Genomic DNA, 27,172 nt, shown 5'->3' with positions numbered 1-27,172 from the left:
TTGGTGGGCCTGTGTTTGGGTGTCTTTTTTTTGGGGGGGTATGAGGGGGGAATATCTAAAATGTCATTTGTGAAAGTTATTGGAAAAATAAAAAACTAGTGTGAGTATGGTACAAAGTCACAGTAACTTTATATGGTTGTTGTTGTTTAGTCGCTCAGCTGTGTCCAGCTCTTAGCGACCCCATGGACTGTAGCACTCCAGGCTTCTCTGTCTTTCACCATCTCCCAAAGCCTGGTCAAACTCATGTCCATCAAGTCAGTGATGCCATCCAAAAATCTCACCCTCTGTCATCCCCTTCTCCTCCCCACTTCAATCTTGCTCAGCAACAGGGTTCTTTCCAGTGAGTCAGCTCTTCACATCAGGTGGCCAGAGTATTGGAGCTTCAGCTTCAGCATCAGCATCAGTCCTTCCCATGATATTAAAGACTGATTTCTTTAGGGTTGACTGGTTTGATCTCCTTGCAGTCCAAGGGACTCTCAAAAGTCTTCTCCAACACCACAGTTCAAAAGCATCAATTCTTCAATGCTCAGCCATCTTTATGGTCCAACTCTCACACCCATGCATGACTAATGGAAAAACCATAGCTTTGACTAGATGGACCCTTGTCAGCAAAGTAATGTCTCTGCTTTTTAATACACCATCTAGATCTGTCATAGCTTTTCTTCCAAGAAGCAAGCGTCTTTCAATACCATGGCTAGCAGTCACCATCTGTAGTGGTTATGGAGCCCAAGAAAATAAAGTCTGACACTATTTCCATTGTTTCCCCATCTGTTTGCCATGAAATGATGGGACCAGATGCCATGATCTTCGTTTTCTGAATGTTGACCTTTAAGCCAACTTTTTCACTTTCCTTTCACTTTCATCAAGAGGCTCTTTAGTTCCTCACTTTCTGCCATAAGGGTGGTATCATCTGTGTATTTGGTTATTGATACTTCTCCCGGCAATCTTGATTCCAGCTTGTGCTTCATCCACCCTGGCATTTCACATGATGTACTCTGCATATAAGTTAAATAAGCAGGGTGACAATATACAGCCTTGATATAGTCCTTTCCTAATTTGGAATCAGTCCATTGATCCATGTCTGGTTCTAACTGTTGTTTTTTGACCTGCACACAGGTTTCTCTGGAGGCAGGTCAGGTGGTCTGGTATTCCCATCTCTTTTCCACAGCTTGTTGTGATCCACACAAAGGTTTTAGCATAGTCAATGAAGCAGATCTTTTTTTAATTTTCTTGCTTTTTCTATGACCCAACTGATGTTGGCACTCTGACCTCTGGTTCCTCTGCCTTTTCTAAATCCAGCTTGAACATCTGAAAGTTCTCAATTTATTGAAACCCAGCTTGGAAAATTATGAGCATTACTTCGCTTGCATATGAGATGAGTATGACTGTGCAGTAGTTTTAACATTCTTTAGCACTGCCTTTCTTTGGGACCGGAATGAAAACTGACCTTTTCCAGTCCTGTGGCCACTGCTGAGTTTTCCAAATTTGCTGGCATATTCACTGCAACACTTTCACAGCATCATCTTTTATGATTTTAAACAGCTCAGCTGGAATTCCATCACCTCCAGTAGCTTTGTTTGTAGTGATGCTTCCCAAAGCCCACTTGACTTCAAATTCCAAGATGTCTGGCTCTAGGTGAGTATCACACCATGGTGGTTATCTGGGTCATTAAGATCTTTTTTGTACAGTTCTTCTGTGTATTCTTGCCACCTCTATTTTCTGGTTCTGTTAGGTCCATACCATTTCTGTCGTTTATCGTGCCCATCTTTGCCTGAAATGTTCCCTTGGTATCTCTAATTTTCTTGAAGAGATCTCTAGTCTTCCCTATTCTATTGTTTTCCTCTATTTCTTTGCATTGATCACTTATGAAGGCTTTCTTCTCTCTCCTTGCTCTTCTTTGGAACTCTGCATTCAGATGGGTGTATCTCCATTTCTCCTTTGCCTTTACTACCTTTGTATGGTAGTAAATAATGATTTGTACAAAAAGAAGTATTGGGACCCAGAAGGTGAAAGATCTCTCACTTAATCAAAAGATACTTACTATTATCAGAGACCTGTTAATCAAAAGACTTACTATTATCAGAGACCTGTCAGCGTCTGCAAAACACTGTTTCTATGTACTTGATACTATCACCTCATTACCACGTGAAACCCAGCATTACACTTCAGTTTTTCCTCCCTTCCCTACACCATGCTTATCCTCTAAGGCACTTGGGCTTGAAAACCAGCCGTCTTTGACATTCTTCTACCCAATCACCCATGGGCTACTCAGCTTCCAGGTCCTGTCCTTTTCTCCTTTAAAGATGTTTTTCATAACCCATGCTTTCTTTCCCTCACTGTGGCATCATCCTGGTCCACATTCTCATGACCTCCTCAGGTTTGTCAGGGTATGAGAGTAGAAAACTTGCCCAATCACATTACCCGGAATCCAGTTCTTCTGTTTGACTTTCTAGGCCTTATGTAGCGGGAACCCACAGTACCCACCCAGTCTTCTGCTCCAGTCAGATCAGGCTTACTCTCCTGCAAACAGATCGTGCACCTTATGACTTCAATAGTCTGCTCTGGCAGGTGCTTCTCTTTCTAAAACTTTACTATTCATCATTCATCTAGTTTTAAAATTCCTACAATGTCTTCAACTTTCTATCTCACAGTTCAACACATTATTTGTTTGCTATTTTAGTCTTCACCATTGTTTCAGGGTATTAGTGTCGGAACTCACATATTATACAGACCTCAAGAGGAGTCCTGGAGAAGGAAATGGCAACCCACTCCAGTATTCTTGCCTGGAGAATCCCAGGGACAGAGAACCCTGGTGGGCTACAGTCCATGGGGTTGCAAACACATGACTTAGCAACTGAACAGCAACAAAACAAAAAGAATCCACTTAAGGTTTTTCAATATCCCCTTCAGTAAACCAACCAGTGTTTAGAGAATATGTTGACTAAATCCTGCACCCCAGTGATATATTTTTATCAAAACAATTTAATAATTTTCTTGGGTTATTTTATTGAACTATCAAATTAATAAATAATTCATTGAGGTTTAATTTTTTCAAATCTGTTATCATTTGGTAAAGTATAAAAAAAGCCAGTGAGCCAAGCAGCCTAGTCGGGATTAGTGAAAGATCCGACTTTATACTCACTTTTTCTACTGTGTTCCAAATATATAAATGCTGCGTGGGCTGCGGTGGAGGAGGACTAAAGCATCCTTTCGTTCTCCAAGAACAAAAAACTACTAGGCCCTTATTTCTTCAAAATTTTGTCTGCGAACCCAGAACTTCCAATTATAACTTTTACAACTCTGTTCCTATGGCATGACCTACAAATTCTCCTTTTTTTTTCTTTTAGTTAGGCTTACTTTTTTCATCTTTCATTCTGTCCTTCCCCGACTTCTGCCACACATAACAAAAAAACTTATTCAAGTGATTGGATAGATATTCCAGAAATACTTCTAAGCTGTTTTAGGACAGGAATGAAAAGAGGTGTCACTGGGGTTATTGGCAAAAATCCTCAAGTTTAATTTTCAGTCAAAGTTTAACTTCTGAAAAGCACTCATCTTACTTCCACCTCACAACATCGTAACAAACTTTTTAGGTCGCAAAGGTGTGCTCACTTTCAGGGTCCATAGAGTCTCGGATCCGAAATAAGGATTTCGGGCTTCCTCCCTGCGTACTGGGCTCTACCGCGGGGGAGAACGCTTTCAATCTTTTTCTTCAACGCCTGGCCGCCGGGGTGCGGACACGCTGGAACGCCCCTGTGTGACGTCCACCCGGCCGCGGCTGCCGAGTTCCGGCCCTCGGACCTTCCGACGTCTCCTCAGACGTGCCCGCGGGCCCGGCGAAGGACGCCTCCAGGTCTCCATCCGCACAGTTAAGGGCTTACACGGCGTGAGCCCTCAGGGCCAGCAGCCCCGGCCAAGCTGACACACGTGCCTCCACGGGAGGAGACAAAGCGGCAAGCCGACTCGGAGAGCTCCGGGAAGGAAGGCCAGCCCAGGACCCGCGGGGACCGACCACAGCAACACAGCCACACACCCGACGGCTTCCGCGGAAGGTCAATCTCCAGGGCTCAGCCCCCGCGCGAGGCGGGACTTCCGGCGGGAACACAGCTTCCGTTCGGGGGCGGGACTTCCCGTCGGGGCGGACGTAGGTCCGGGCGTTTGGCGTGTGATACCCGCACGTGGCGCGCGCGTAGGGCGCGGCGTTCACAGAACGGTTCTGAGGCGGGCGTTAGCGCAGAGGCCGTTGGACCGGCTGGCGGAACCGTCCCTGTGCTGCTCCCGCCATGGACTACCGGCGGTTGCTGATGAGTCGGGTGGTCCCCGGGCAGTTTGACGACGCGGACTCCTCGGACAGGTGGGCAGCCGGAGTGCGCCGCCGCCGCGGTCCCCTGGGGGCGTTGACCCTTGTTTGCGGTTGAGAGGGAGACCAGTCATAAGCATCTTCCTTGGGCATCTTTTCACAGCCGTTTGTGGCTTTCTCCATCCCAACCGGGCCTTTCGATCCAGGTGACGGCAGTTAGTTCGCGGCTCCCGGGTTGTCAGCATCCCTGAGGGGTTAGAGTTGGGGAGAGCGACAGGGAAGCAGGTGTTTGAGCTTTTAACTACCTAGCTTTAGCTTTTAGCATTCCAGAAATGTTTAAGCACCTACTGTGTGCCAGTTCTGTCCTCGGCGCTGAAGACGGTGATGAACAAGACAAACTAAGCCCCTTCTACTTGGGAAGGAGGAGGAGACATAAGTACATGGAGATTTTTTTTTTTTTCTTTTAACCAGATGACATATACTATGCAAACAGTTGATAGAACTAAGCAGTGACTTAACGGTCAGGGAACGTGAAGTCCAGATGGGAAGGACGAAAAGGAGCCAACCTCTGGAAGCAGAGGGGGAAGAGGGGACAGCAGGTGTGGTCCCTCCTGGCTGTGGAAGGAGGATCTAGAGGTCACTGTGCCCAGAGCACAGTGGAGGTGATTGAAGAGATTGGCTGGTGCAGAAGTGAGGAGCCAGAGCCTAAGAGCGAGGAATGGAGAGGATCTGAGAGATTCTTCTTGATGCTGTAGAAAGCCACACTCTGAGCAGGGCAGTGACATCACCCAGCGTGTGATTGAAAGGAATCATTCTGCTATGGAGGAGATGGTTTTGGAGGGCAGGAGTGGACACGGTTTAAAAGGACTAAGAAAATTCAGTTCATAGATCATGGGCGCTAGACCGGGATGTTCTGGAAGTAGAAGGACAGGTTTCTAACCATAGAATAGATGTGAAGTGGGAGTCAAAAGAAATTGGGGATAACTTCTACTTTGAAAGCAAAATGAAACATAGTCTTCATTTTGGAATTATGAGAAAATGGTTTTTACTTTATATTCATAGTAATGATTTACTGTGTGCAGATGGTATTGCTTTATTTTTCAGTAAATACAGGTTGATCGCTTTCTGTGTGACAGATCTTGATACATTGGTAAATGTTCCCCTGGGTGACAGAGGTTGCATTCTATCAGGGGCAACCTATTGAGTAACTAACTGGACAAATTATTTGTATGAGTTTTGGGTAAGTAGTACAGAGGAGAAGAACCGGGCAGCCTTCCCTGAGCAAAGTTAATTACTGGAAGGGTATGTAGGATTTAGCCAGAGAAACGAGGAAGGCATTGCAGGTCAGTGTTTTCAGGTGAGCGTGCAGCGGTCCCTAGGGACTAAGTCAAGTGGGAGGAAGAAACAGAGCCCGTGCAACTGGTGAACAGTCATGAGTGTGCACTGGACACTGTGAAGATGTAAACCAGTGGGTTTTGCCGACTCCAGGAACTTGGGAGACATTGTCACAGCTTGGGGTGGTTGTGCACTCATGGCATCTGGAAAGTTCGGGCCAGAAATGCTGCTGCACAGGACCACCGCCCACAGCAAGGGATTGCTCAGCTGAGGTGGGGAAGCCGTGGTACAAGTGACAGTATAGCTTTAACATGCCACTTGAGGTTGTTGGCAGTCTGAAGGATCAATTGATGGATTATGGTTATGAAATTCTAATAAACAGCAGGGGGTTAGTGATTATTTGTTCTCTTCCCAGCCATATCCATGGAGATTTGGATCCCTCTAAGCCGTGGCTAATTAATGAGTCAGGATTGCTCATCTGAATTTACTTAAATTCCTCTCTGCCTGTGTTGAAATGCGTATCATTGTGTTTTTTTACGTGATCTCTATACTTGCTCTCCACCTGATGCCTCAAAACTGGTAGTACTGCCTCTTGGGAATCTGACCTGCAGGCATGTTGTGTTGGTGTGCACAGTGGTTTGTTAAAATTGAACACACCAGTTAAGTGGGAGATTTTCCACAAAAGTGCAGAGTTCTGGCTTCTCTTGAGAAACTTAAGAAGATTCAGTAACGCTGGTCTGAATTTTCACATGGCAAAAACAGACCCTGTTAGTTGTGATCCCTTACTCTGGGCCAGTTCTCTGGGTTTGACAATCCCCGCTTCTCCCATTTAGTTATACCCAGCCCTCTTCTCCCATTTGTGCTGCTGCTCGTCACCATCCTTCCTTTCAGGAGCAAGGGTGATTTGAAGTTCTTTGTGTAACACAAGTCTTGATAAAGCTTTTTTTCATTGTAGAGTGATAATTGAGTTCAAGGTAAGGCTTGAAATAAAGCTTTAGACTTATTCCCAAGTTTTGTCAGAAAGCCTCCCCTGTGTACTCTTAGAGCAGCTTTGTGAGTGGTTTTCCTGGAGTTCAGGTCTGCTGTGCTGATCAGAGCTAATTCATTCAGCAGAGAAATAACAAGGGCAGGAGCAGATTTAATAACCTGATGAATACGACTTCTTTAGTCGGACCTGGAGAATCACCCAACAGCTGAAATAGAACTCAGAAACAGGACAACTTGGTATTAAGTTTGAATTTATTGGGCGATACATGTTGTAACTGAACCTTTTTGATGTATCTGTATAGATTCGTCTACTCTCTCTTAAATAAATATATATGTAAGTCCAATTAAGAATGTGTAAACAGGCTAAAACATTGTTATTTCTAGTGAAAACATTGACTTGAATACCGTCAAAGAGGAAGGTGATGTGGTATTTGAAGACCTTCAGAGTAACGCCAATGAGAAGATGGGTGAGAGTGAGCCGGAAGAGGAGGAGGACGGGGATTATGACGACGATGACTGGGCCTGGGGCGATGGAGTGGGAAAGCTCACCCGGTGTTTCGCTTCAGGTGGAGGGAGTAACCCTCAGGTATTTTATACACAGTCCTGTACGTCTTTGTGTTGTTTGCTTATGTCCTCTTGAGTTGTTTTCTGTTGTGGTAAAAGTCACGTAATATAAAGTGTACCGTGTCTTCACCACAGCTAACTGCACATTCAGCGTTCAGCGGTGCTGCGCACTCCCACCAGGATCTGGCTCCCGAATTGTTCACTTTGCTAAACTGAACCTGTGTCCCCATTAGGCGCTAAGTGTCTCTTGTCTGTTCATAAGTGAAAACAAAGCACCTCTACATACTTAACGTGCTTTTCTTTATTTACTAGTTAAGCTGCGCTTTTCTCTGTTTTGTTACTATTTGCAGTAAACTGCATATTTGTGTCTTCTCCCAGGCAGTTTTTTTAAGGCTCTTAATCTTATGATGATTTAGATAATCTTTAAATGTACTGATTATGGAATGAATCCACATCATTATCAGCAATATGGAAATGATGAAGAATGAAAGTCTGTGTAGCCTAGGACTGCAGGGCAACATAGCCTGCAGATCTTTCAGTAAATTCCAGAGCCACAAAAAGTCCTTTTAAAAAAGAAGACGTCTCTGAATGTCTAGCATATTTCAAGTGCATTTTTAAAACCCTCTTGGGCAAATGTAACTGATCCTTCCCTTCCCTTAGGGTACTCCCCAAAGTATTGATGCTTTAATAGTTAACTATGAACCAAGGAAAGATGGGATGAAATTTAGGCTTGTATGTATATCTAGAGCTTTCATCTCTGGAACTCATTTCTTCTAGGCCAATAGACAGACTCCCAGCTTCAATGCAGCCAAAATGTCTACTCCAGCAGACAAAGTTTTACGGAAATTTGAGAATAAAATTAATCTAGGTGAGTTTTTAAGATACAGTTCCTCTCACTAGGTAATGAGAAAACTCTTCAAAGACAACAAAAAGTGTTACAAAATTTTATTAGATCAATCAATGGATATATTCAGTGTTACAGGGTAAATAGTAAAGCTTAAAGGAAATTAAAATTTAGTAATTAAAAACATGACTTCAAGAAAAGACTCTAGCTTACACTTTTTAGTCCTGTGTTCTCTCCTGTTATGGAAATACAAAGGTACAGATACTCATTCAAGTTATCATCGGTTTTGTATTAGATTTTGTAGTAGGGTTATCGTGTAGTAGTAGAATGGTGAAAACACTTGAATATAATCAAGTGTTGAATATAATCAACTTTATTGAATGTAATCACATTTTGTTTGACTTCCGGTGTGACATTAATCATTTCATGACCCATCGAATCCAGGGAATCACAGTGTGAATTTGAAGCCTCTTGGGAAACACGGGGTCTTCTTTCTCTCGTAGATGAAGGCTGTTAGGAGCCTGGTATGACAGCTCTAACATCTAATCATCCCTAGCGGAGACCTGTAATTGGAAGTGAAACTGACATTTTTAGAATTATAATATTTATGATAGTTGTACAAAATATTACATGTCTGAAAGAGCAGATAGAATATTTTTTAGGGATTTCTGAATCTAGATTTCTCTGGCTGAGAAATGATACCTGTCATGATGAAAGTGATCATCTTTGTTAGTAAGTGCTTACCCTTAAAAACACAAAACACACTTTTCATTACTAAAATACATAACTATGTGTAATAAAATATTTAGAAAGTAGAGAAGGGAAAGGGGAAAAGTATCCTGGTTAGAAACTTTGTCTTATATGTTGTTTATGTTGTGGATTTTTTTGTTTTTTAGATAAGCTAAATGTTACTGATTCTGTAATAAACAAAGTCACTGAAAAGTCTCGACAAAAGGAAGCAGATATGTAAGTAAGATATCAAGTATATACGATAAAGTAAATAAAACGTGACTGATATGAACTAATTGTAGACAGATAGTAGCATCTCTGTCGTAATTCTTTTACAAAGGATGTTCCTTTTTATACCTAAACCAATTCTTAAGTTTAAGTGAGGATATCCTGTGCCTTTCTAACTTGAAAATATTAGATGAGTTTTCTTAAGAAATCTGTGCTAAAACTATAATCGTGTACAATTCATGAAAGTGCTCTCAGGGTAACAGTGCTTGTAGATTTCAGTTTAAACTAAAATGTTAGAGTATAAAAAAAGTCCCCTTTTTAGAGCTTATTAAGGATTGGTCCCTTCCATGAAGTATTTTTTTAAAATGGAAAATGAAAGTTAGTTGCTCAGTTGTGTCCGACTCTTTGCAATCCCACAGACTGGACATGCCCAGCTCCTCTGTCCATGGGATTCTCTGGGCAAGAATACTGAAGTGGGTTGCCATTTCCTCCTCCAGGGGATCTTCCCTACCCAGGGATTAAACCTGGGTCTCCTGCATTGCAGGCAGATTCTTTACCAACTGAGCCACTGGGGTAGCCTTAAAAATGTAAGAGCAGATTTAAAACTAAATAGTTTAACTGAAAACAGTTTCCATTTACATTTCTATTCTCAAAAACAAATGTTTAAGATTTGGCTCACCTCCTGTTGCTAATAACTCTAAAGCATTAACAATATGTTACAGAAAACAACACTAAGATCATAAAAATAGCAGTGTTAGAACTGAACCTAAAACCCAGTTTTCTTCTGGTTTATTATTACACGTAAGGGATACCAGCTTTTTGAGAAACAGCACATCTTATTTCACTAAACTGCCTGTTTGGATCTTTTGTTGGTTTAGGTTAGTCTGTGGATTGAGTCCCATAGTATATGAGCCACAGTAATCAGAGTCTGTGTTTTTATGCAGTAGCTGTGTTGAAATGATAAAAGCTTGTTTCTTTGTGGAAAAGGACTCTGAAGAGAAAGCCTTATAAATTACTTTAATTCTGTACTGAGAAAATCATTAACGGTTTAAGAAACAGTACTTACAGACTTGTTCTCTTTTTCCAGCATAGTTTGTTTTACCCCACTACTCTTATTTAATCCTTCTGAAATATGGACGAAAGTTTTTTTTTTCTTACTGCAGATATGCTCCCTTTGCCCTAGGGAACTGAACGGCTTGTTAAAGGCAGTGAAGTTTCGCACAATGGTGAAACTACAACGAGGTTATGAAATGCGTTATTAAAGAACAACCTGCTTAGGAATATCATGGAATAATGTACATTTAGAATCTTTTGATTTTGGCTCCTCTGAATTTTGAATGTCACCTTTACTTTTTTGGTTTTGTCTTAGGTATCGCATCAAAGATAAGGCGGACAGAGCAACTGTAGAACAGGTATGGTGTAAATGAACGGGTTGCACACTCTTTAAAGTAGTACTTCTGTCTTTGAATCATAATTTGCTTTGATCCTCCTTGCTTCATGCTAATGTCACCTAGAATTGCTTTTGTGTAAAATTGTTCCTCCTCATAGTTTTGAGTTTAGAGATCTACATTTTGCTTTATTTCTGAAAGCACTTTAAATAGATAAATTAGAATCATGCCCTGCAGAATGGCCCATGAAGCTACCCAGCAATGCTTTCATCTTCTTGGGGGAAGCAGAACTGCCTGTAAGACCAGGAATCTTTTCTTTTGTCTTAAACAAGGTCTGCGGAAATTTTGTGAGCCTTCCCAGGAGATGAGTCAGGTATCTACCACAAAGTGTGAGTGTGAGTGTGTGGGTGTGTAGGTGTGTGTGTAGAGGAAAGGAGAGAGACAGTAATGCCTTCAGATATTCAATTAGAATCCCTTACTTGGTTTAGAAGTTAGACTTGTTTTATTCTTTATGCAGGAATGCGGGGGGAAACCCAACTTTCCCTACCACGTGTCAAAGGTTGTGATTGGATATTGGAATTGACCCAGGTATCTGATGGGAAGAGAGTGATGAAACAGGTCAGACCATCGCTTCTGCCCCCTGCCAGCCTCCCTACCCGTCCCATACACATAGCACAGACACATTTGGAATAGTGGTATTCCAGAGCATTCCACGTATTGAACTGAAGCCCTGTTGACCTACAGTTCCATGTTAGTTCTGGGTGTGCAGCAGGGACTCAGTCAGACATGAATCTTCAGATTCTCTTCTAAGTTACTGAACAGGCATAACAGCCTTTAAATTCATTGCCTTCTGTTTGTTAAAGCGAATCTGAGGTTGCATTTTACTTGAGACTGACTGCTCTGACTTTGAAGGAGATAAGCCTTTCCCCGATTTACCCACCTCTAGCAGGGGTTGGCCAGCTCTTTACAGAGCTGAATGATAAACACTTCTGGCACTGTGGGTCACAGTTCTCTCTCTTTTTTTTTTTTTTTTTGACTGCACCATGCCACTTGAAGGATCTTAGTGCCCTGACCAGAGATTGAACCCAGGCCCTCTGTAGTGGAGAGTCCTAACTGCTGGACTTCTAGAGATTTCCCGATTTTTTTTTTAACATTTCAGTATGTAGAATCCATTTTCAGCTTGCAGGCTATAGAGAAACCAGGCTGTGGCCAATTTGACTCATGAGCTGCAGAGTGCTGGTGGTCACTTGGAGCTTTGTGTCCAGGGCAGCCGCTGGGCTGGCTTGTCGTGTGCTGGCATTGCACAGCACACCAGGCTTTGAAGACTGTGTGTGAGAAGCAGGATAAGGCTCTCTCTGATAACTTCTTTCTTTGCCACTTGTTAAAACAATAGTGTTTTAGATATACCGGGTTAAATAAAATAGAGGTTAATTCCACCTGTTTTCATGATGGCTGAAAAATACAAAGTTACCTCTGGTTTGATTGTATTTCTGGTAGCTGTCATGGGTCTGAAGTCAGTTTCTGCTTCCCTTGGACCTGTTGGCCTTTGATTTCCCCGACTGGGTGAACCTGCTGGTTTCTTGCCTCCCTGGCTCCTTTGGGTCTCATCTCACATTTTACTCACTGCGGATGAGTGATTGAAACCGTGCCATCGCGACTGTCTCTTCGCCCAGCAGATCGCACAGTGTGCTTAGCTCCAGGTTCGCGTCTAATGCTTCTGTGAGAGATCCTTGGTCCACTGTGTCCAACGTTCTGCTTTTTCGCATTTCTTTTTAGGTGTTGGACCCCAGAACACGAATGATCCTGTTCAAGATGCTGACGAGGGGAGTCATAGCAGAGATCAATGGCTGCATCAGCACCGGAAAAGAGGTGAGCCAGTCTTTGGATGTCTGAATGTCTCCATGCTCACTTGCTCACTTCAGATTCCAAGGTGAAACTGAAGAGAAAGTGACAGTTGCTCAGCCGCATCCTACTCATTGCAGCCCCGTGGACTATGCCCGCCAGGCTCCTCTGCCCGTGGGATTCTCCGGAGAAGAGCACTGGAGTGGGTTGCCCTTCCCTTCTCCAGGGGATCTTCCCATCCCAGGAATCAATCCCTGGTCTCCTGCATTACAGGCAGATTGTTTACCATGTGAGCCACCAGGGAAGCCCCCCCAAAAGTGAAACTCAGGCAAACTTAGTAAATAAACTGTGCTAAATCAGGATAGTTGAATCAGTGCCATTTCTTAAAAACGGCTGGGTTATGGCCGGGAGGAGCTGTGCACAGAAGTGTGCCTCCCCAGTGCTGTCAGCCCATCCCGGCGTGCCCAGCGCTGGTTCAGATGGTCAGACAGTTATGCTGGGGGCAGGGGTGGGGGTCTGGTCTCTGCGAGTCAGCACACGTCTTTCTCAGTATGGCTGTGGGGAAAGACAGGCATGTTACTTTTCAGTTAGCAACTTATTCTGTGAGAAGCAGTTCTCAGTGAAACTCACTTTACAAATCATGAGATATGAGAATGTCTTCAGATATTTTCCACATACTTGAAATATAAAAATGTTTGAAACTACTCGTGTGTGTATATATATATGTAGGTATTTATTTAATTCAAAGGCTTGTTTTTGAATTATTTTTTGTTGAAGTGTAGTTGATTTGCCGTGTTGTGTTAGTTTCAGGCGTACATCTCAGTGATTCAGACATGTATATATCTAGTGGGTCCTTGTTGGTTATCTTTTTTATATATAATAGCGTGTATCTGTTAATCCCAGCCTCCTAATTAATCCTTTCCCTCACCTTTCCCCTTTGGTAACCATAAGTTTGTTTTCTTTGTCTATCTAACATATAGTTAAATTGTTCTTTACTATATGTGTAAGTAGGAGGTATAGTTACTATACCTTTTAGTATTATGTTGTATATTTTAATTCACATATTCAAAAGAGGATGGTATTCTTTATGCATATTATTTCAGTTTACTGGACTTTTTAACTTTCAAGGATAGAGTCAAATAGATTGCAAAAGCAAAACATACTTAATTTCTTTTGTTTTTGACTTAAAATAGGCTAATGTATATCATGCTCGCACAGCAAATGGAGAGAGCAGAGCAATCAAAATTTACAAAACTTCAATTCTGGTGTTCAAAGACCGGGATAAGTATGTCAGTGGGGAATTCAGGTAAGCTCAGATTTTTTTCCCCCAAGTGGCTTAATTTCTATATCCTAAAAAGTAAAAACTAGAATAATGGAATGATTGAAATAACAAGTATTTTTCTCATTCAAGATTTCGCCATGGCTACTGTAAAGGCAACCCCAGAAAAATGGTGAAAACGTGGGCAGAGAAGGAAATGAGGAACTTAATCAGGTGACTGTCTGGGGAAGGGGGGTATGTGTGCGCGTGCGTGCAGCAGGTGACTTGTGGGGGGCGGTGTCTGTGTGTTCCGTGTCTGGCTGTCAGCCCCGGCGCTTCGCTCCCAGCAGATCTGCTTTGATTCTGCCAGGGCCAGGGACTCTCAGGGCACGTCCAGTCCCTTAGATGTGCAGGGGTAAACAGAGGAAATGTTTCTGAGCAAATAAGAACCACCTTCTCTCCCTGTCGTACAAACCCATCGCGGAAGAATTCTGCCATGACTCATGTTTACTAGGCAAGGCTGGGTCACGTGAAAAGCCTTGGGAGCCACGTGAGGTTTCGAGTTCACTGTGAGGGTGATAAAGAGCCTGCAGGATTTGAAGCAGGCAGGTGACACGAGCGGGTTGGGAGGATGACGTGTCATTTTGTGCAGGTGCTGGCCTGTGAGGCAGTTTTGTTAGGCCCCGAACTCTCGATCGTCATTTCCTCTTCTTCGGTCCAACTCTGGACACATTTGTATATTCTTTGCCTTGGCACCTTTGTATCAAGTAAAGGCATCTTTAGGCTTCCTCATTTGAAGTTTTAAATATACTTTAAATAATGAAGGTCTTCTTTCTCTCCTTCAAATATTTTTTAACATTTTATTTGCTATATCTATGTGTCATACACTGGATATTTTTGTGCTATTAAGTAAAATCCGGGAGATAGTGAAGGACAAGGAAGCCTGACATGCTGCAGTCCATGATGTCCCAAAGAGTCGGACACGACTTAGCAACTGAAAGACAACCGTGTCTGCTTGTTTGAAAGTCGTTTTGAAATCTTATGCTCAATTAGCGACTGGCCATGAGTCCACTATTTTTATTAATCATTGTTCACACTGATCAACTCAAAAGAGAATCGCAAACATACCTTCTGTGTTGTCTTCATAGTTTTAACACCTCTGGCTTTGAACTGGGTGTTCGAGGCTGTGGGACCTAGTTCAGTTGCCAGTGGTTTGCCATTCTTGGTGATGTGTCACGGTGCCACTGACAGTCCTCGGCATCTTAGAGGTTAGGGAATGAAGTGATAGCTCAAGAGGCTGGGGTGCCATTTGCTCATAGCCTGTCCGCCCCGCACTGCGAGGAAGCGCACTGCCCGCTGTTTCAGAGTAGAGGCTCTAGAGCGTTGGTTCCAGCTTCTCATTTGTCCTTTTCTCCTGCTTTCGTATCACAGGCTAAACACAGCAGAGGTTCCGTGCCCAGAACCCATCCTGCTGCGAAGTCACGTTCTCGTCATGGGTTTCATCGGCAAAGACGACATGTGAGTGCCTGGGAGAGCTAGTAATTACATGCCCAGCATTGTATTTTTAAGTGCTATGAATCATCCAATATATGAATATTTCCTGTTTAAATAGTTCGTTTTGTCTTGGAATATTTTTTAATAAGTCTTTCCCACTCTATTAGTACATAGGGTTTTTAATTTGTTTAACCTTTTTAAGTCTCAAAATGCTTCAGAGCAACAGAGCTCACCTTGTTTTTCAGGAATGTCTTATGCTGGCAGAGCACCTGTTTGTGGACAGCTCTTTAGAACCGTATCTCTAGAGAGAACTAACCTGATCAGTGAGGAACCATAGAAGAGAAGAGTGTGTAACAGTGTAGCAGGAAGCTAGAAAAACTTGAGTCTGCTTATCTGAGTTGTTCACCTTATTTTTGTTCAAGGCCAGCACCGCTCTTGAAAAACATCCAGTTATCAGAGTCCAAGGCTCGGGAGTTGTACATGCAAGTGATCGAGTACATGAGGAGAATGTACCAGGACGCCAGGCTGGTGCACGCGGACCTCAGTGAATTCAACATGCTGTGAGTGGGTGACCCACGTGACCCTCCACAAGTCCCATCGGATCCTTTAGGGAAATGAACTAAATCCCAATCCAAGAAGTCATCTAAATTCTCAGTTTTCAAGTTGGCTTCCACAGGGTCACAGGGTAGGATGTGTTTGGTGGCCTCAGGCACAGGATTGAGTGCTCTGATCGCTGGTGGGGTTAAAAGGACTTTGGAAATTTTCTCAGTTTTCATCTCTTGTTAGTCACAGTGGCTCTTCTCCTTACCCACTTTGGTCACATTATTAGTATCTTCTGTTGCTCTTAAAATAGAAAGTTTTAAACAAGATGCAGGCAAGCAGCGGTGTGCCCTAGGCCCCTGTGCCTGGCCCCCGGGGCAGTGTGGTGGCAGCGTGGCTCAGCCCTGTGCCCTGGCCCACGCAGGTACCATGGCGGAGGTGTGCACATCATCGATGTTTCTCAGTCCGTGGAGCACGACCACCCTCATGCCTTGGAGTTCTTGAGAAAGGACTGCGCCAACGTCAATGGTGAGTGGAGACTGGGCTTCTCCCCAGCTTGTTTGCACCTGTATCTCCATGCTCCGCTAAGCTGTTGATAGAGAACCGTGGCACTGAATCGTTTGACTCAGTGATACTGACACCCTTGGCTCAGTGATGGTGAATTTTATCTCTTTGTCTGTGAAGAGATTGGAATAGCAACCTTTTCCCTCGCAGAGCCCTCACAAGCATCTTCTCTGGCAGATTTCTTTCTGAAGCATGGCGTTGCTGTGATGACTGTGCGGGAGCTCTTTGAATTTGTCACGGATCCATCAATTACATCCGAGAACATGGATGCGTATCTCTCAAAGGTGAGGTGGGGCCGAGACTGGGAGGAACAGGAAGCAGCGGTAGTGGTGGCCTTTCTGTGTCACTTCTGAGGACTCGGGGTTTAGCATCATTTCTGTTCATCATGACAGCTTCCAGAGACCTTTTCCTTCTGATTTCACAGATGAGGGATCAAACTGTAGTAAAAAACCAGTGGTAAAGCCAGGTTTCTGGGTAATGGATGTATGTTCTGTGGGTTGAATGTGAAGGAAGGTGATTTTTGTTTTCTTTCCAAGGCCATGGAAATAGCATCTCAAAGGACCAAGGAAGAAAGGTCCAGCCAAGATCATGTGGATGAAGAGGTAAGATTGATTATCTGTTACAGCCTCGAAAACACTTGTGTCTTGAGGTCTTTTTTTTCATATATTGCTGGGGCATGATCTTGGTTTTATTAGATATGCAGCATTTTAAATGATGATGATGTTTCCTTGAGATGTTACATGATTAAATTGACCCAAGTTGTGTAGCTTATATCCCATTATATCCTTCCATTCCTGGCCTGTTTTCCCCTAGTCCTGCATGGAGAATATTTTTACAGAACCCACTGGAGGATGTGATTCGAGAAGGAAAAGCCAATTTTAGTTTGCTAAGGTGAATTTTTTTAAAACTTTTTATTTTGTATTAGGGCATGGTCAATTAACAAACAGTGCTGTAATAGTTTCAGGTGAGCAGCGAAGGACTCAGCCACACATATACACATATCCATTCTCCCCCAGACTCCCGTCCCGTCCAGGCTGCCACATTAAGCAGAGATCCCTGTGCTATACAGGAGGTCCTTGTTGGTGACCCCAGCAGTGTGTGTGTGTCCATCCCAAACTCCCTAATTATCCCTTCCCCCCATCCTTCCCCCCAGTAACCATAAGTTTGTTCTCAGACCATAAGTCTGCAAGTGTGTTTCTGTTGTTAATGTGAATTTTTAAGTGATCTAAATGTTGATTACCATAATGTTGTAGATTTTATATATTTATGTTTGGTAAAAAGGAAGACTTTCTGTAAGATGTTGGGAGTCAGTATGTTTTTTGTGAAAGTGATCCATCAGAGGCTTTTTAAAAAAAATAGTTCTCAGAGCTCTTGGTGTGATGGGTGAGTATAGCGCAGCCCATACTTCCAGCTGTAGCGCAGGGCAGACAGTGTTCCCACGGAAGACCTCTTCTTCTGTCATTCGTAGCCAGGCAGCACTTGCTCACAGCAGCTCCTTTCTCTCCCACTCAGAAATGCCACTTTCTGGAATACAGAAGGGAAAGAAGTGTTATTCCAAGGGTAACCATTTATTATTCCGTGTTTTATCGTTAGTCACAATCTCCTGTGGCCCAGCTCACAGCACGGGCCGCACCAAGTGTGCAGACAGCCTGGCTGAGACTGCGCACAGGGTGTGTGGTGGTGGTGATGACCTGCTCTGTGACTGAGGGCGCCAGCAGGCTCAGTGCGCGTGACTGAGGGCACGGGCAGGCTCAGTGCACATGGGGAGCTGTGACTCAGTCTCCATTTCACTGTTTCTTCTGTGTCTGTTAGGTGTTCAAGCGAGCTTACATTCCTAGAACCTTGACTGAAGTGAAAAACTACGAGAGGGATATGGATATAATGATGAAACTGAAGGAAGAGGACATGGCCATGAACGCCCAGCAGGACAACGTGAGTATAGCTTGGTTTGTCTTCAGCAAGTTCACCAGGGAAGCCGTGGTCTTGAGTGTTGCCTTTGAACTAGTAAGACGGCTCATTCCCTTCGCATAGCACGCCCTTTGTGTACGTTGCTTGTGGAGGACATCAATCCACTGGTCTTTACGAAAGGAAACGAGTGAGGCCAGCAGGCTGTAATCACAGGAAGGGAAGCTGTGTATGGAAGCCCAGGCTCTAAACGGTTGCCGTGCTAGATCCATCGACGGGGCCGGGGTCCAGCCCCCGCAGGATCCAGGGCAACCTGAAGGAAAAACGGCGTTGGCGGATGATTTAGAGAGAGAGAGAAGGAAAGAATATTATAGATGAGAAAATAGAGGAGAGAAAGAGGCTGATATTCTTTGGTTTACATAGAAAGCCAATAAAACTTTGAGACAAGTTTGCCCTGTTCACGGAGGCCACAGGTGCCTTCCCGGTCTCCTGAGGGAGTGAAGATGCAGAACGTCTTCTTGTTCAGGTCTTAGAAACCCGGGCAGATAAGTGAACGCAGGGAGCCTCTATGCTCCAAGGGATCAGCCTGAAAAAAGAAAGTAAGAGAGAAAAAAAGAGAAAAAAGAAAAACACGGGGTGACCAAGCTTCTTCAAGTGAGGCCCATTGTTTTTATTTTTAAAAGGGTCTTTTATACTTTTACTTGTACATAGAGGGAAATGAAAGATGCAAAGTCGTACAGAGTCAGCCCAAACATTACGTCTGTTTTGTCTTTATCGAAACCAGGGTTTTTTCTGCAAGCCTTTCCCATAAATAATATTGTGTACATTATCTTCTGGCCTTGGAGGCCTGTGAACATTTTATGACCCTCTTTTGATAAAGGCTTCTCCATCAGAAAACTTATTTTCCCTTGAAATGTTTTTTCTTATATTTCTAATCTATGTCAGCCTCAAAAAGTATTAAACAGAGTTACATTCTCACGAAGGTGCAGTGAGTTACAAGAAAGAACCAATTAGCTCAAAACTCTGATATGGTTAATTTCAAGGCTACACTTGTTTTTCATACTTTCTAACTATGTTAACTAATGCACTCCCAGGTGCACAGTGGATAAGAGATATGGGAACTTAGCAACAAGCATTGGCCCAATAATGAAATCCTACATTAGCACTACTCTAATAACTTTTAACTCTTTGAAAGGCTCTATGTTTTAGGCTTTCTGTGCCTCTGTCAGTTGGGAGGCTGTAAATAATCACATGTGTAGCTGCAAGAGTCTGGATATATCTGCCAAGCAAGCTAAAATGCTAACAGAGGGGTTTTGATTGGAAATATTCCTCTCATGTCCAGGAGACTTATTAGCTATAACCCTAAGTTAATTTTCTCCAGAGAAAGGTGGTCAGGGATAGCCCCCTGTTAATGTCAGAGGAGTTGGTGAAAGTCATGAAATAGTAAAACAGACAGATTCTGGTTTTGGGGTAGATGTTCGAGAAAGCCTAGGGAGCCCGTTGAGTTCTGAAGCCTTGCTTAACAGTTCTCTTCCACATGACTTTTGTCATGGGTGGGATTCTCCCATGGTGGCTCCCGGCAGACAGGCTCAAGGTCTGGAAAATTTGTTTCTGCTAAAGGACCAGAGGGTAAGTATTTAAGGCTTTGCAGGCCAAGAAACAAAATTGAGGCTATTGTATGGGTCATTATATAATGAGAGAAAAAATTTCCCCCAAGTGTTTGATGACATTAAAAATGCTTATAATATTGAATACATAAAGCTTTTCATGACAGTGAGAAAGGAATGGAGTTATTTGGGGGAATAGAGAACGTTACACTTACCTGAGCTTCAGAGCTAGGACTGCCTGTCACTGACTGGTTACAGCTGTGTGTCCATAAAAACCTCCAGGCTGCAGGTGAGTGGAGGCCCCGGCGGGGTGTGCAGACCTGCTGTGGTTATGGAGGAGAACCGCACCCATCCTAGACACTGTGTCCCGTGAGACACAGTTTGGACGCCTTTTTATACTCAAACGAGGTATCATTCAGCCAGCAACAGTACCCTTTCTTAATATTGCAGCGTATTTCAGTGCTCAGTTTTATGCTGATTCTTTTTGTTTTTGTCTCTTTGGTTTTAAGATTCTATACCAAACTGTCACGGGACTGAAGAAAGATCTGTCGGGCGTTCAGAAGGTATAAAGAACAAGTATTCATTTACATGAAAACGCAAAAGGATATAAAATTATGTGTCAGGTATTATTAGTGTTGAAGTAACAATGGTGCGCTGTTACTGGTACAGATGCTTCCATGGTCCGTGGGCATCGTGTCCGTTCCTTTTGCCCATGAGACTGAGCTGTGGGCACGTGTCGTTTGTTGTTTACTCTGCCCCTGAATCGGTCTGTTGTTGTAGCTGAGGCGTCGATCTTTTGTGTATCCTATCTTCGCTGGTGAAGCTGTTAACAGTAACCACGTGCTTCTAGATGTTTCTATAAGCAGCTTAAAATAGCAGCGGGGTCTGGTCTCGCCCTAGCGCGCAGTCTGCTGAGGGCGGGGCTCACGAGTCCTGCCATCTCACGCTGCAGATTCCGGTAGTGATTTTTCTTACAGCAGCTTTGTTGTGTCTTAACATTTTCAAACAGCAGAGATTAATTCTAATTTAAGCAGTAATAAAGGTGGTTCTTACTTCTTTTGATGTTTTTAATGGATGTTCTTAATATGAAGGTTTGTGGTTTACATTTTGAAAGTTGACTGTCTTGTTTGTGGGAAGAATTGGACCAGGAGAATTCTTGGATTCTGTGTTTCTGGGTTTTTTTGTGGCAGGTGTGACAAGGATAGTTGCGTTTTGAATTCTAGAACAGGAAGATTCTGTTACCACTGGCCAGGAAGCCTTTTTGTACCATCACCATGTAAAGATCTGTTTTGTTTTTTTTTTCTTCTTATGAAAACAAAGCCTTGAGCTTTAAAAAATGCTTCCTGCTGCTTTAAAAACTGCTAACCTTCAGGGAAAAAAGTGAACATGTTTTTTGTTTAAAAGATTGTCTTCCCTCTTGGATTAACAAATGTTCCACTTGAAATTTAATCTGCAGGCCAACAGCTGTGAAGTTATCCAGATATGTTCACTTTTCTCTCTCGTCTGTGTTCCAAATCCCAGCTCAGCCCGTGGGATGTGCTGCAGGGGGTGGAACAGTCCTGCTGTTGATCTGGGTGGCTCCCCACGTTGGGAGCATCCCCAGCCATCCTGGAATGGCTGCTTCAGGCTTCCTGCCAAGCGTGGATCCTGTTGTTTTGATGTTTCAGTACGGGATGTCATTTTCAAAGTCTGTGAGGCTGAAATCTGAATTCTGTCATTAACTCATTGAATGCCAGTAGGGAATTGGCTTGTTGAGAATAACATGGTCCTGTGATGTTTTCAAGGTCCCTGCACTCCTGGAAAGCCAGGTTCAGGAAGAGACTGGTTCTGATTCAGAAGATGCAGGGAGCGTGGAGTGCTCTGACACAGACTCTGAAGAGCAGGGGGATCACGCCGGCTCCAGGAAGCCCCCTGCCGACCTTGAAGTTGATAGAAAGGTTAGCTGAGAGCGCATGTTCCCACGTTTGTCAACACAACCACACAGTCCCTTGAGGCTGTGTGCTCAGATGTCTGGATCAGAGTAGCTGAAGTATCAATTTTTAGTTCCTGAAGAGTGAACTTTGCTTTGGTGGTAAAATCATCTAGACATTGGGCTTCTTGTAGGAGCCCTTGGGCACTGCCCAGGGAGAGGACACACTAGTTTAGTGCGTTGATTGAAAGTGGTCGTCATGCACTTGTACAGATGATGCTGGAGTGGCCCCTGTGGTGAAATACCAAAAAACCATTCCAGGGGCATTTTTACAGCCCAGCTCCCCATTTTCAGAATCTCAGAAATTTCTTCCACTGCTGCCTGTAGACATGAGACGCTACTGATGCAATGATCCATGATGGCTGAGTAACTGTTACTCTTTATTCTTAGCCTAATCCTTTAAACCCTGGAGAGTCTGGGTTCCAAGACTTCCAAGAGACAGCTCCCTAGTACACGTTCTCTCTTTGTCTCCTGGAAATATGTATTTTTTCTCTCATTCCAACATTTATTTCTGTTAGAATACGAACCACATAAAGAAAAGAAGTCACACACATTTATTGTAATAATGTCCCCATGGGCATCTGTGTCGATGGTCTTGCAGTGTCTGAAATAAATTGTAAAGACAGTTTTCACCCCCAGTTCCACCACCAAGCCATAATCATTTTCAGTGTTTTTCTGACACTCGCTTTTTATCTTCTTACATATATTTAACAATTTAGTTGTAATAATAATGTGACTACTCAGAATGAATGAAATTTGCAGAGTTTTTGCTTTTGGTTTTTTCCAAACATTTTTCTTAAAAAACCACTAGTTGATTTGGCGGTGTTGGGTCTTAATGGTGACACACATCCCACGGGCCATCTGGCTGGGGCGCATGAGGGACCTTCGTCCCCAACCAGGAGGGGGCCCCCCACCCGGGGCCTTGCACAGCAGATCGATAGCCACTGGACCACCAGGAAATCTTCATACTTTTTATTTTTGTTTTACAGGAAAGAAAAAAGATGGTCAAGGAAGCCCAGAGAGAGAAAAGAAAAAACAAAATTCCTAAACACGTGAAAAAAAGAAAGGAGAAGGCAGCCAAGATGAAAAGGGGCAAATAGAACCAGAACCGTATCATGTACAGTAATTTTCCATCAGTTACGTTTCACACCTGCGCACTGAGCTGCCTCTGGAGGACGGGTTATTGATTTTAACCAAATGGTTTTTACTGCAGTGTCCCTGAGGACCAGTTTTCATGTTTTCATGTAATTATGTAAACAGCTCTGAGCTCTGTTGTCTAGGTCCATTCCCTAGCTCTGTGTAGTATTGATAGAGGATTTATTTAAGCCACTATTTTAATGAACTTTATACAATTTTATTTTTGTATATTTTTATCTTTTGCAATGTTGCTTTTAAAGCATTGTAATTATTTAAACATATTGAGCATTCCCGCCCTTTGTGTAAGTGTAACGGCACTTTGGACAAACTTAGGCAAGTTGTTTTTGCTTTGTTTGTACCAAAGACACCTGGGATTATTGGACTATAAGGCCATAGTTTCTACGAAAGGGAGATTTACTGATACAGAGAATTCAGTTGGCTGTTGATATCATCGTTCATTGCAGCTTCATTCTATGTGTGCTGATAATTATTTATAGTGTACTTACTCTTCATCTTTACTATTCTTCTCTGAGCTGGTACCTCCCAGTTCATAAGCCATTTCACATTCAAATATGTGGCCTATTCATTCATTCATTCATTCATCAATAGTTGGGTGTTTTAGGTATGGGAGAGACAACAGTAAGTCAAAGGCAAGTTCCATGGATAATCCTAGTTTTCCTTAAGTTGAAGCTTGCACTGGCTTGGATCCGTGGATTACTGAGGGACGAGCAGGGTCAGCTGCGTAAAGCAGCCAGAAGTTACTGCCTTCAGGTAGTTTGCATTTTCACAGGAAGACAGTGTATCAGCCTAGTAAGTTCCATGGAAGAACTAGCACTGCTTGGGGCGGTGGAGGGATGCGTTTAGAAGAGGCCATATTTGGGCAAATACTTGAAGGCTGTGAGTTGTGTGCCTGTCGGGAGAGAATAATGGTCCAGGCAAAGCAGACAGCAAGTGCAAAGGCCCTGAAGCAGAAGTGTGCCTGAAATGTTCCAGACACCAAAAGCTAGGGCATCGTAACCACTTGGGGGGTGGGGTTGGGTCTGGGAGATGGGACATAGTGGCTTAGATCGGGTGGTGGTAGGCGCCTGGGAGGTTTTGAGCAGAGGAATGATGTGATCTGACTTGTTTTTAAAGAATTGCAATCACTCTGACTTCCATGGAGAATTGACCAGGAGGCAAGGGGTAAGGGCCGGCTGGGTATTTATTGTGACCTGTGTGAGAGATGATGGTGGCTTGGTGTAGGATGGTAGCAGTGGACATGGAGAGAAGCCTTTGGATTCTAAGTATAGGAGCTACAGGATGTGTCATGAGAAATGCTGATTTTAACTGTGGAATCAAAAGAATTTGTGTAGATGAACGTAGTTTCCCCTAAACTGGAGCTTGCCCCTGCTTGTTTGAGAATCAGTGGGTTATTGAGGGAGGGGCAGGGTCAGCAGAGGTCTTAAAATTTTAAGCAGACAGCTTAAATTTTGTATTCATGATAGCGTCCCTTCCCGACTTGAAAAAAGTTCAAATACGAAATTTCAGGAAAACACAGTTGTGTTTCCTCTGAAATACTCTACAGTGAACACAACGGAGGAGAAAACAGACAGGTGGCTGAGCAATGCATTGCCCTTTTGAGGGGGTCACCTTCAGGACCCTCTGGCTTTGGCCTGGGGCTGGGGCCTCCTCCCCAGCCAGTGTGCTTAATCCAGGTGCTCAAGCTCCTCGGTGCCATCTCTGCTGAATCGAGTGTAGTCGCTGGGTTTAGAATCAGTTTCCCTGGGCAAAGCCAGTGTTGCCTGGCTGGCCAGTCCTCATCCCAGGCTGCCAAGAGGAAGTGGCTTGTGGTGCGCCCAGACGGGACCTGCAGGGGAATTCTGGCTCAAAGCGCCTTCTTCCTGACAACGTGCTGACGTGGCCCTTTCCCTGTCTGGATTCTGGGCTGTAGTTGTGGCTGTGTGGGAACCACCGATAGCCTTCTTGCGGGACGGGTCTGATGCCACTTCCCTTGTTTGACTCTCGCCAGCTGATCTGGAAGAAGGAGCCCTGTCTTAGGTAAACGTCCCTTTCTGGCTCCAGTTGCAATAGAATTTGCGCACCTGATGGGTTTGGTGTCCCTGAATTTCTGGTGAGCTTTGGGGGTCTCTTGGCCCAAAGGCTGGGACATCATTTTGTCCACTTTAGACGTACCTGGTTTTCTGTCCTATTTTGTTGATTTTCTAATCCCTTAAAAAAGTGCAGGCGTTTCTTCTCTCAAAGTTGACTGTGAGGGATCTGGGTGGTTTCATGGAAGCGCGGAGTCACAGTGGTCTCCTCTGTGGCTGGAGTCCTTATTTTTCCTTTGATGAAGCAGTTCAGGGACAGCCTCTCTCCCCGACCCGGGAGCACAGCCTTTGAGCCTGGTCTCAGAGTGAAGAGGTAGGTGGGCGCCACGGCCGACATCCAGTTTTCTTCAACTTTTGCTTCTCTTTTACAATGACAGACTCAAGGTTGGGGAGTTTTGTAGTTTGGTACCAAGAGTGGTTGGAGAAGATCTGTCCTTTTTGTGAGTTTCTGTTGAGTTCAGTGCAAGCAGCTTGCTGTTTCTTGGTTGTGGACCCATCCTGTTTTGTGGCTGTGATTTCATTAACCTCTCGACTCAGAAAGTGAAGAGCTGAGAAAGTTCTTCTAGAAGCTGGTAAAATTCAGTCGAAGGGCATCTTGAGTGTCATGGGCTCTGAAGGTTGGCATTTCTAAAAGTCCTTTTTGTTTTCAAGAGCTTAACAGATCTTCTAACATTTGGTTGTGTGTACACATACGATATTCAGGGCTTGACTTGGACTTCAGGGGCTTGCTTTTTGATGGTGTGAAGGTCGCGTGAATCAGCAGCTACAGCAGATCCTCGCTGTATAATTTCCTGTGAAGATTTCCTATGACCGTGTCAGATAAGGTTTTCAACCACTGGTGGTCATAAAACAGGAGCGCTCCATGTTTTCTGTCCCTTGAATCGGACTATGTCATTACATGCCCTGCATTTTGGTTGGAGTTTTTAACTTCCGTATGCTTTGGGTTTGGGTTGCCTTGGACATAAGGGCATTTATCGGTGTGCCGGGGGCGGTTATAATGTTGGGTCTGAAAGCATCTAAGCTGGTTTCCAAAGGAGAAGACAGCTCTCCTACACCCATGCTCTCCAGAGATCTTAGTCCCAGCGGAAGTGCTGTGGGAAGCTCTGGGCTTGAATTTGAAGAAGGAAGACTTGTGGACTTTGTGACTTTGGTTTCCAGCTTTCCTTCACTTTCTGTATCACTCTACTTCCTGCTGTGACGGCTGGCAGGCGCGGCCGCCGGGAGGGGGCCCTTGTACCGCCTGGAGAGCCACACAATACCCTTTTGCCTTTTTTTCCAGACTAGCAAGGGTGTCATCTGTGTGAGCACAGTTGTCTCCAGCTCTCTCAGCGCTTTCTGCATTTCTTATCACCGGGTAGTAATTTCAAGGCCAAGCAACTTCATCATCTCGGGGTAAAATTTGACCCTTTACACATCTGCCACATCGCTCTCCTGTGGTCGTGAACCCATCGTGGCAAGGTGGCAGGTCCCTGGGCCCGGGTGCCTCAGCTGGAGTGGGGCGGGCAGGGGCAGGTGGTGAAAGCTGTCCAGGAGCAGGCGCCCCTGTGGCTCACGTCTGTGGTACAGCGGGGGGCGTGAGTGGCTGTCTCGGGGAGCAGAGGCTATCGAAGGCTAGACGGTCAGGGGACCTAGGCCGGCATTTTGGAAGGACTGTCCTGGGTTAGGACAGGCTTGGTTGTCTGTGAGAGACATGTCTGAGTCTCCATCAGGCTGGGGTGTGGGCCGGCCACTGATGGGGGGTGAGTGGTGTCTGATGACATCACTACCCTCAGGACAGCCAGTGTTTAAATGGGGCAAGGAGAGGGGGTCCCCCAAAGGGGCAGTTGAGGATACAAGGCGCTTTGCTGGCGTCAGACGCCGCACGGGTCCCACACGGCCCTGAGAGAGCGCATCACGGTGATGAAGGGTTGGGAGCCTGGCCGCGTGAAGCAGGCACATGCCACCAGTGCGGGGAGCTCAGCACAGTGCCTGCTTCACGGGGCTCCTGTGAAGGATGCTGAGGGGAGCTCGGGGGAGCTTGGCCAGGGCTGGGTCAGGCCAGGGAAAGTGAACACAGCCACTGACTCTTCGGTGTTCCCGCGGCGGTGTGAAAAGAGGTTCACAGAATCACCTAGAAGGTACCTTGCCTCTCCCCAGAAAGGCTGAACTTCAACCCACGAAGCCTCTCGCTGTGGTTGGCAGGTTACAGGAAACATGAGCTCACAGGAGCAGGATGCACGATGCTGGGAGGATGTGGTCAATGGAATCAAAAAAAGGGCAGCAGGGAGGGAAGGAGCCAGACGTCTAATAAAAAGGAAAAGAGGTCTAAGAGACTTGTCAGTGCTGTGACTTCAGCTGGACCCTGGTTAGATGAAACCAGTGGTAAAAATATGGGCTGTTTGGGGTTTCTTTTCA

General features: G+C 44.4%; 2 protein-coding genes across 2 annotated transcripts in view; one reads left to right on the top strand and one right to left on the bottom strand.

Annotated features, from left to right (window-relative positions):
• Positions 1-4,483, bottom strand: part of CAGE1 (cancer antigen 1) — a 39,431-nt gene extending 34,948 nt beyond the window's left edge. The window contains exons 1-2 of the mRNA XM_068994208.1: positions 4,397-4,483; positions 4,003-4,216 (exon numbers count right to left, since the gene is read on the bottom strand). Coding sequence (XP_068850309.1) covers positions 4,003-4,216; positions 4,397-4,483 — 301 coding nt within the window. The remainder of the gene's footprint in view (positions 1-4,002; positions 4,217-4,396) is intronic.
• A 2,591-nt stretch (positions 4,484-7,074) lies between these two features.
• Positions 7,075-22,687, top strand: RIOK1 (RIO kinase 1). Its single transcript, XM_068960941.1, has 16 exons — positions 7,075-7,208; positions 7,964-8,054; positions 8,927-8,996; positions 10,357-10,399; positions 12,152-12,244; positions 13,411-13,523; positions 13,629-13,709; positions 14,907-14,993; positions 15,392-15,529; positions 15,934-16,037; positions 16,251-16,357; positions 16,610-16,675; positions 17,886-18,005; positions 20,095-20,148; positions 21,370-21,522; positions 22,544-22,687. The coding sequence occupies exons 1-16, from the start codon at positions 7,086-7,088 to the stop codon at positions 22,652-22,654; spliced, it is 1,554 nt and encodes a 517-aa protein (XP_068817042.1). The 5' UTR covers positions 7,075-7,085; the 3' UTR covers positions 22,655-22,687.
• Positions 22,688-27,172: the final 4,485 nt, after the last annotated feature.

Source organism: Capricornis sumatraensis, chromosome 22 (genome assembly GCF_032405125.1).
Source record: "Capricornis sumatraensis isolate serow.1 chromosome 22, serow.2, whole genome shotgun sequence".
Taxonomy (NCBI): Eukaryota; Metazoa; Chordata; class Mammalia; order Artiodactyla; family Bovidae; genus Capricornis; species Capricornis sumatraensis.
This window is presented reverse-complemented; position numbering and strand designations above follow the sequence as displayed.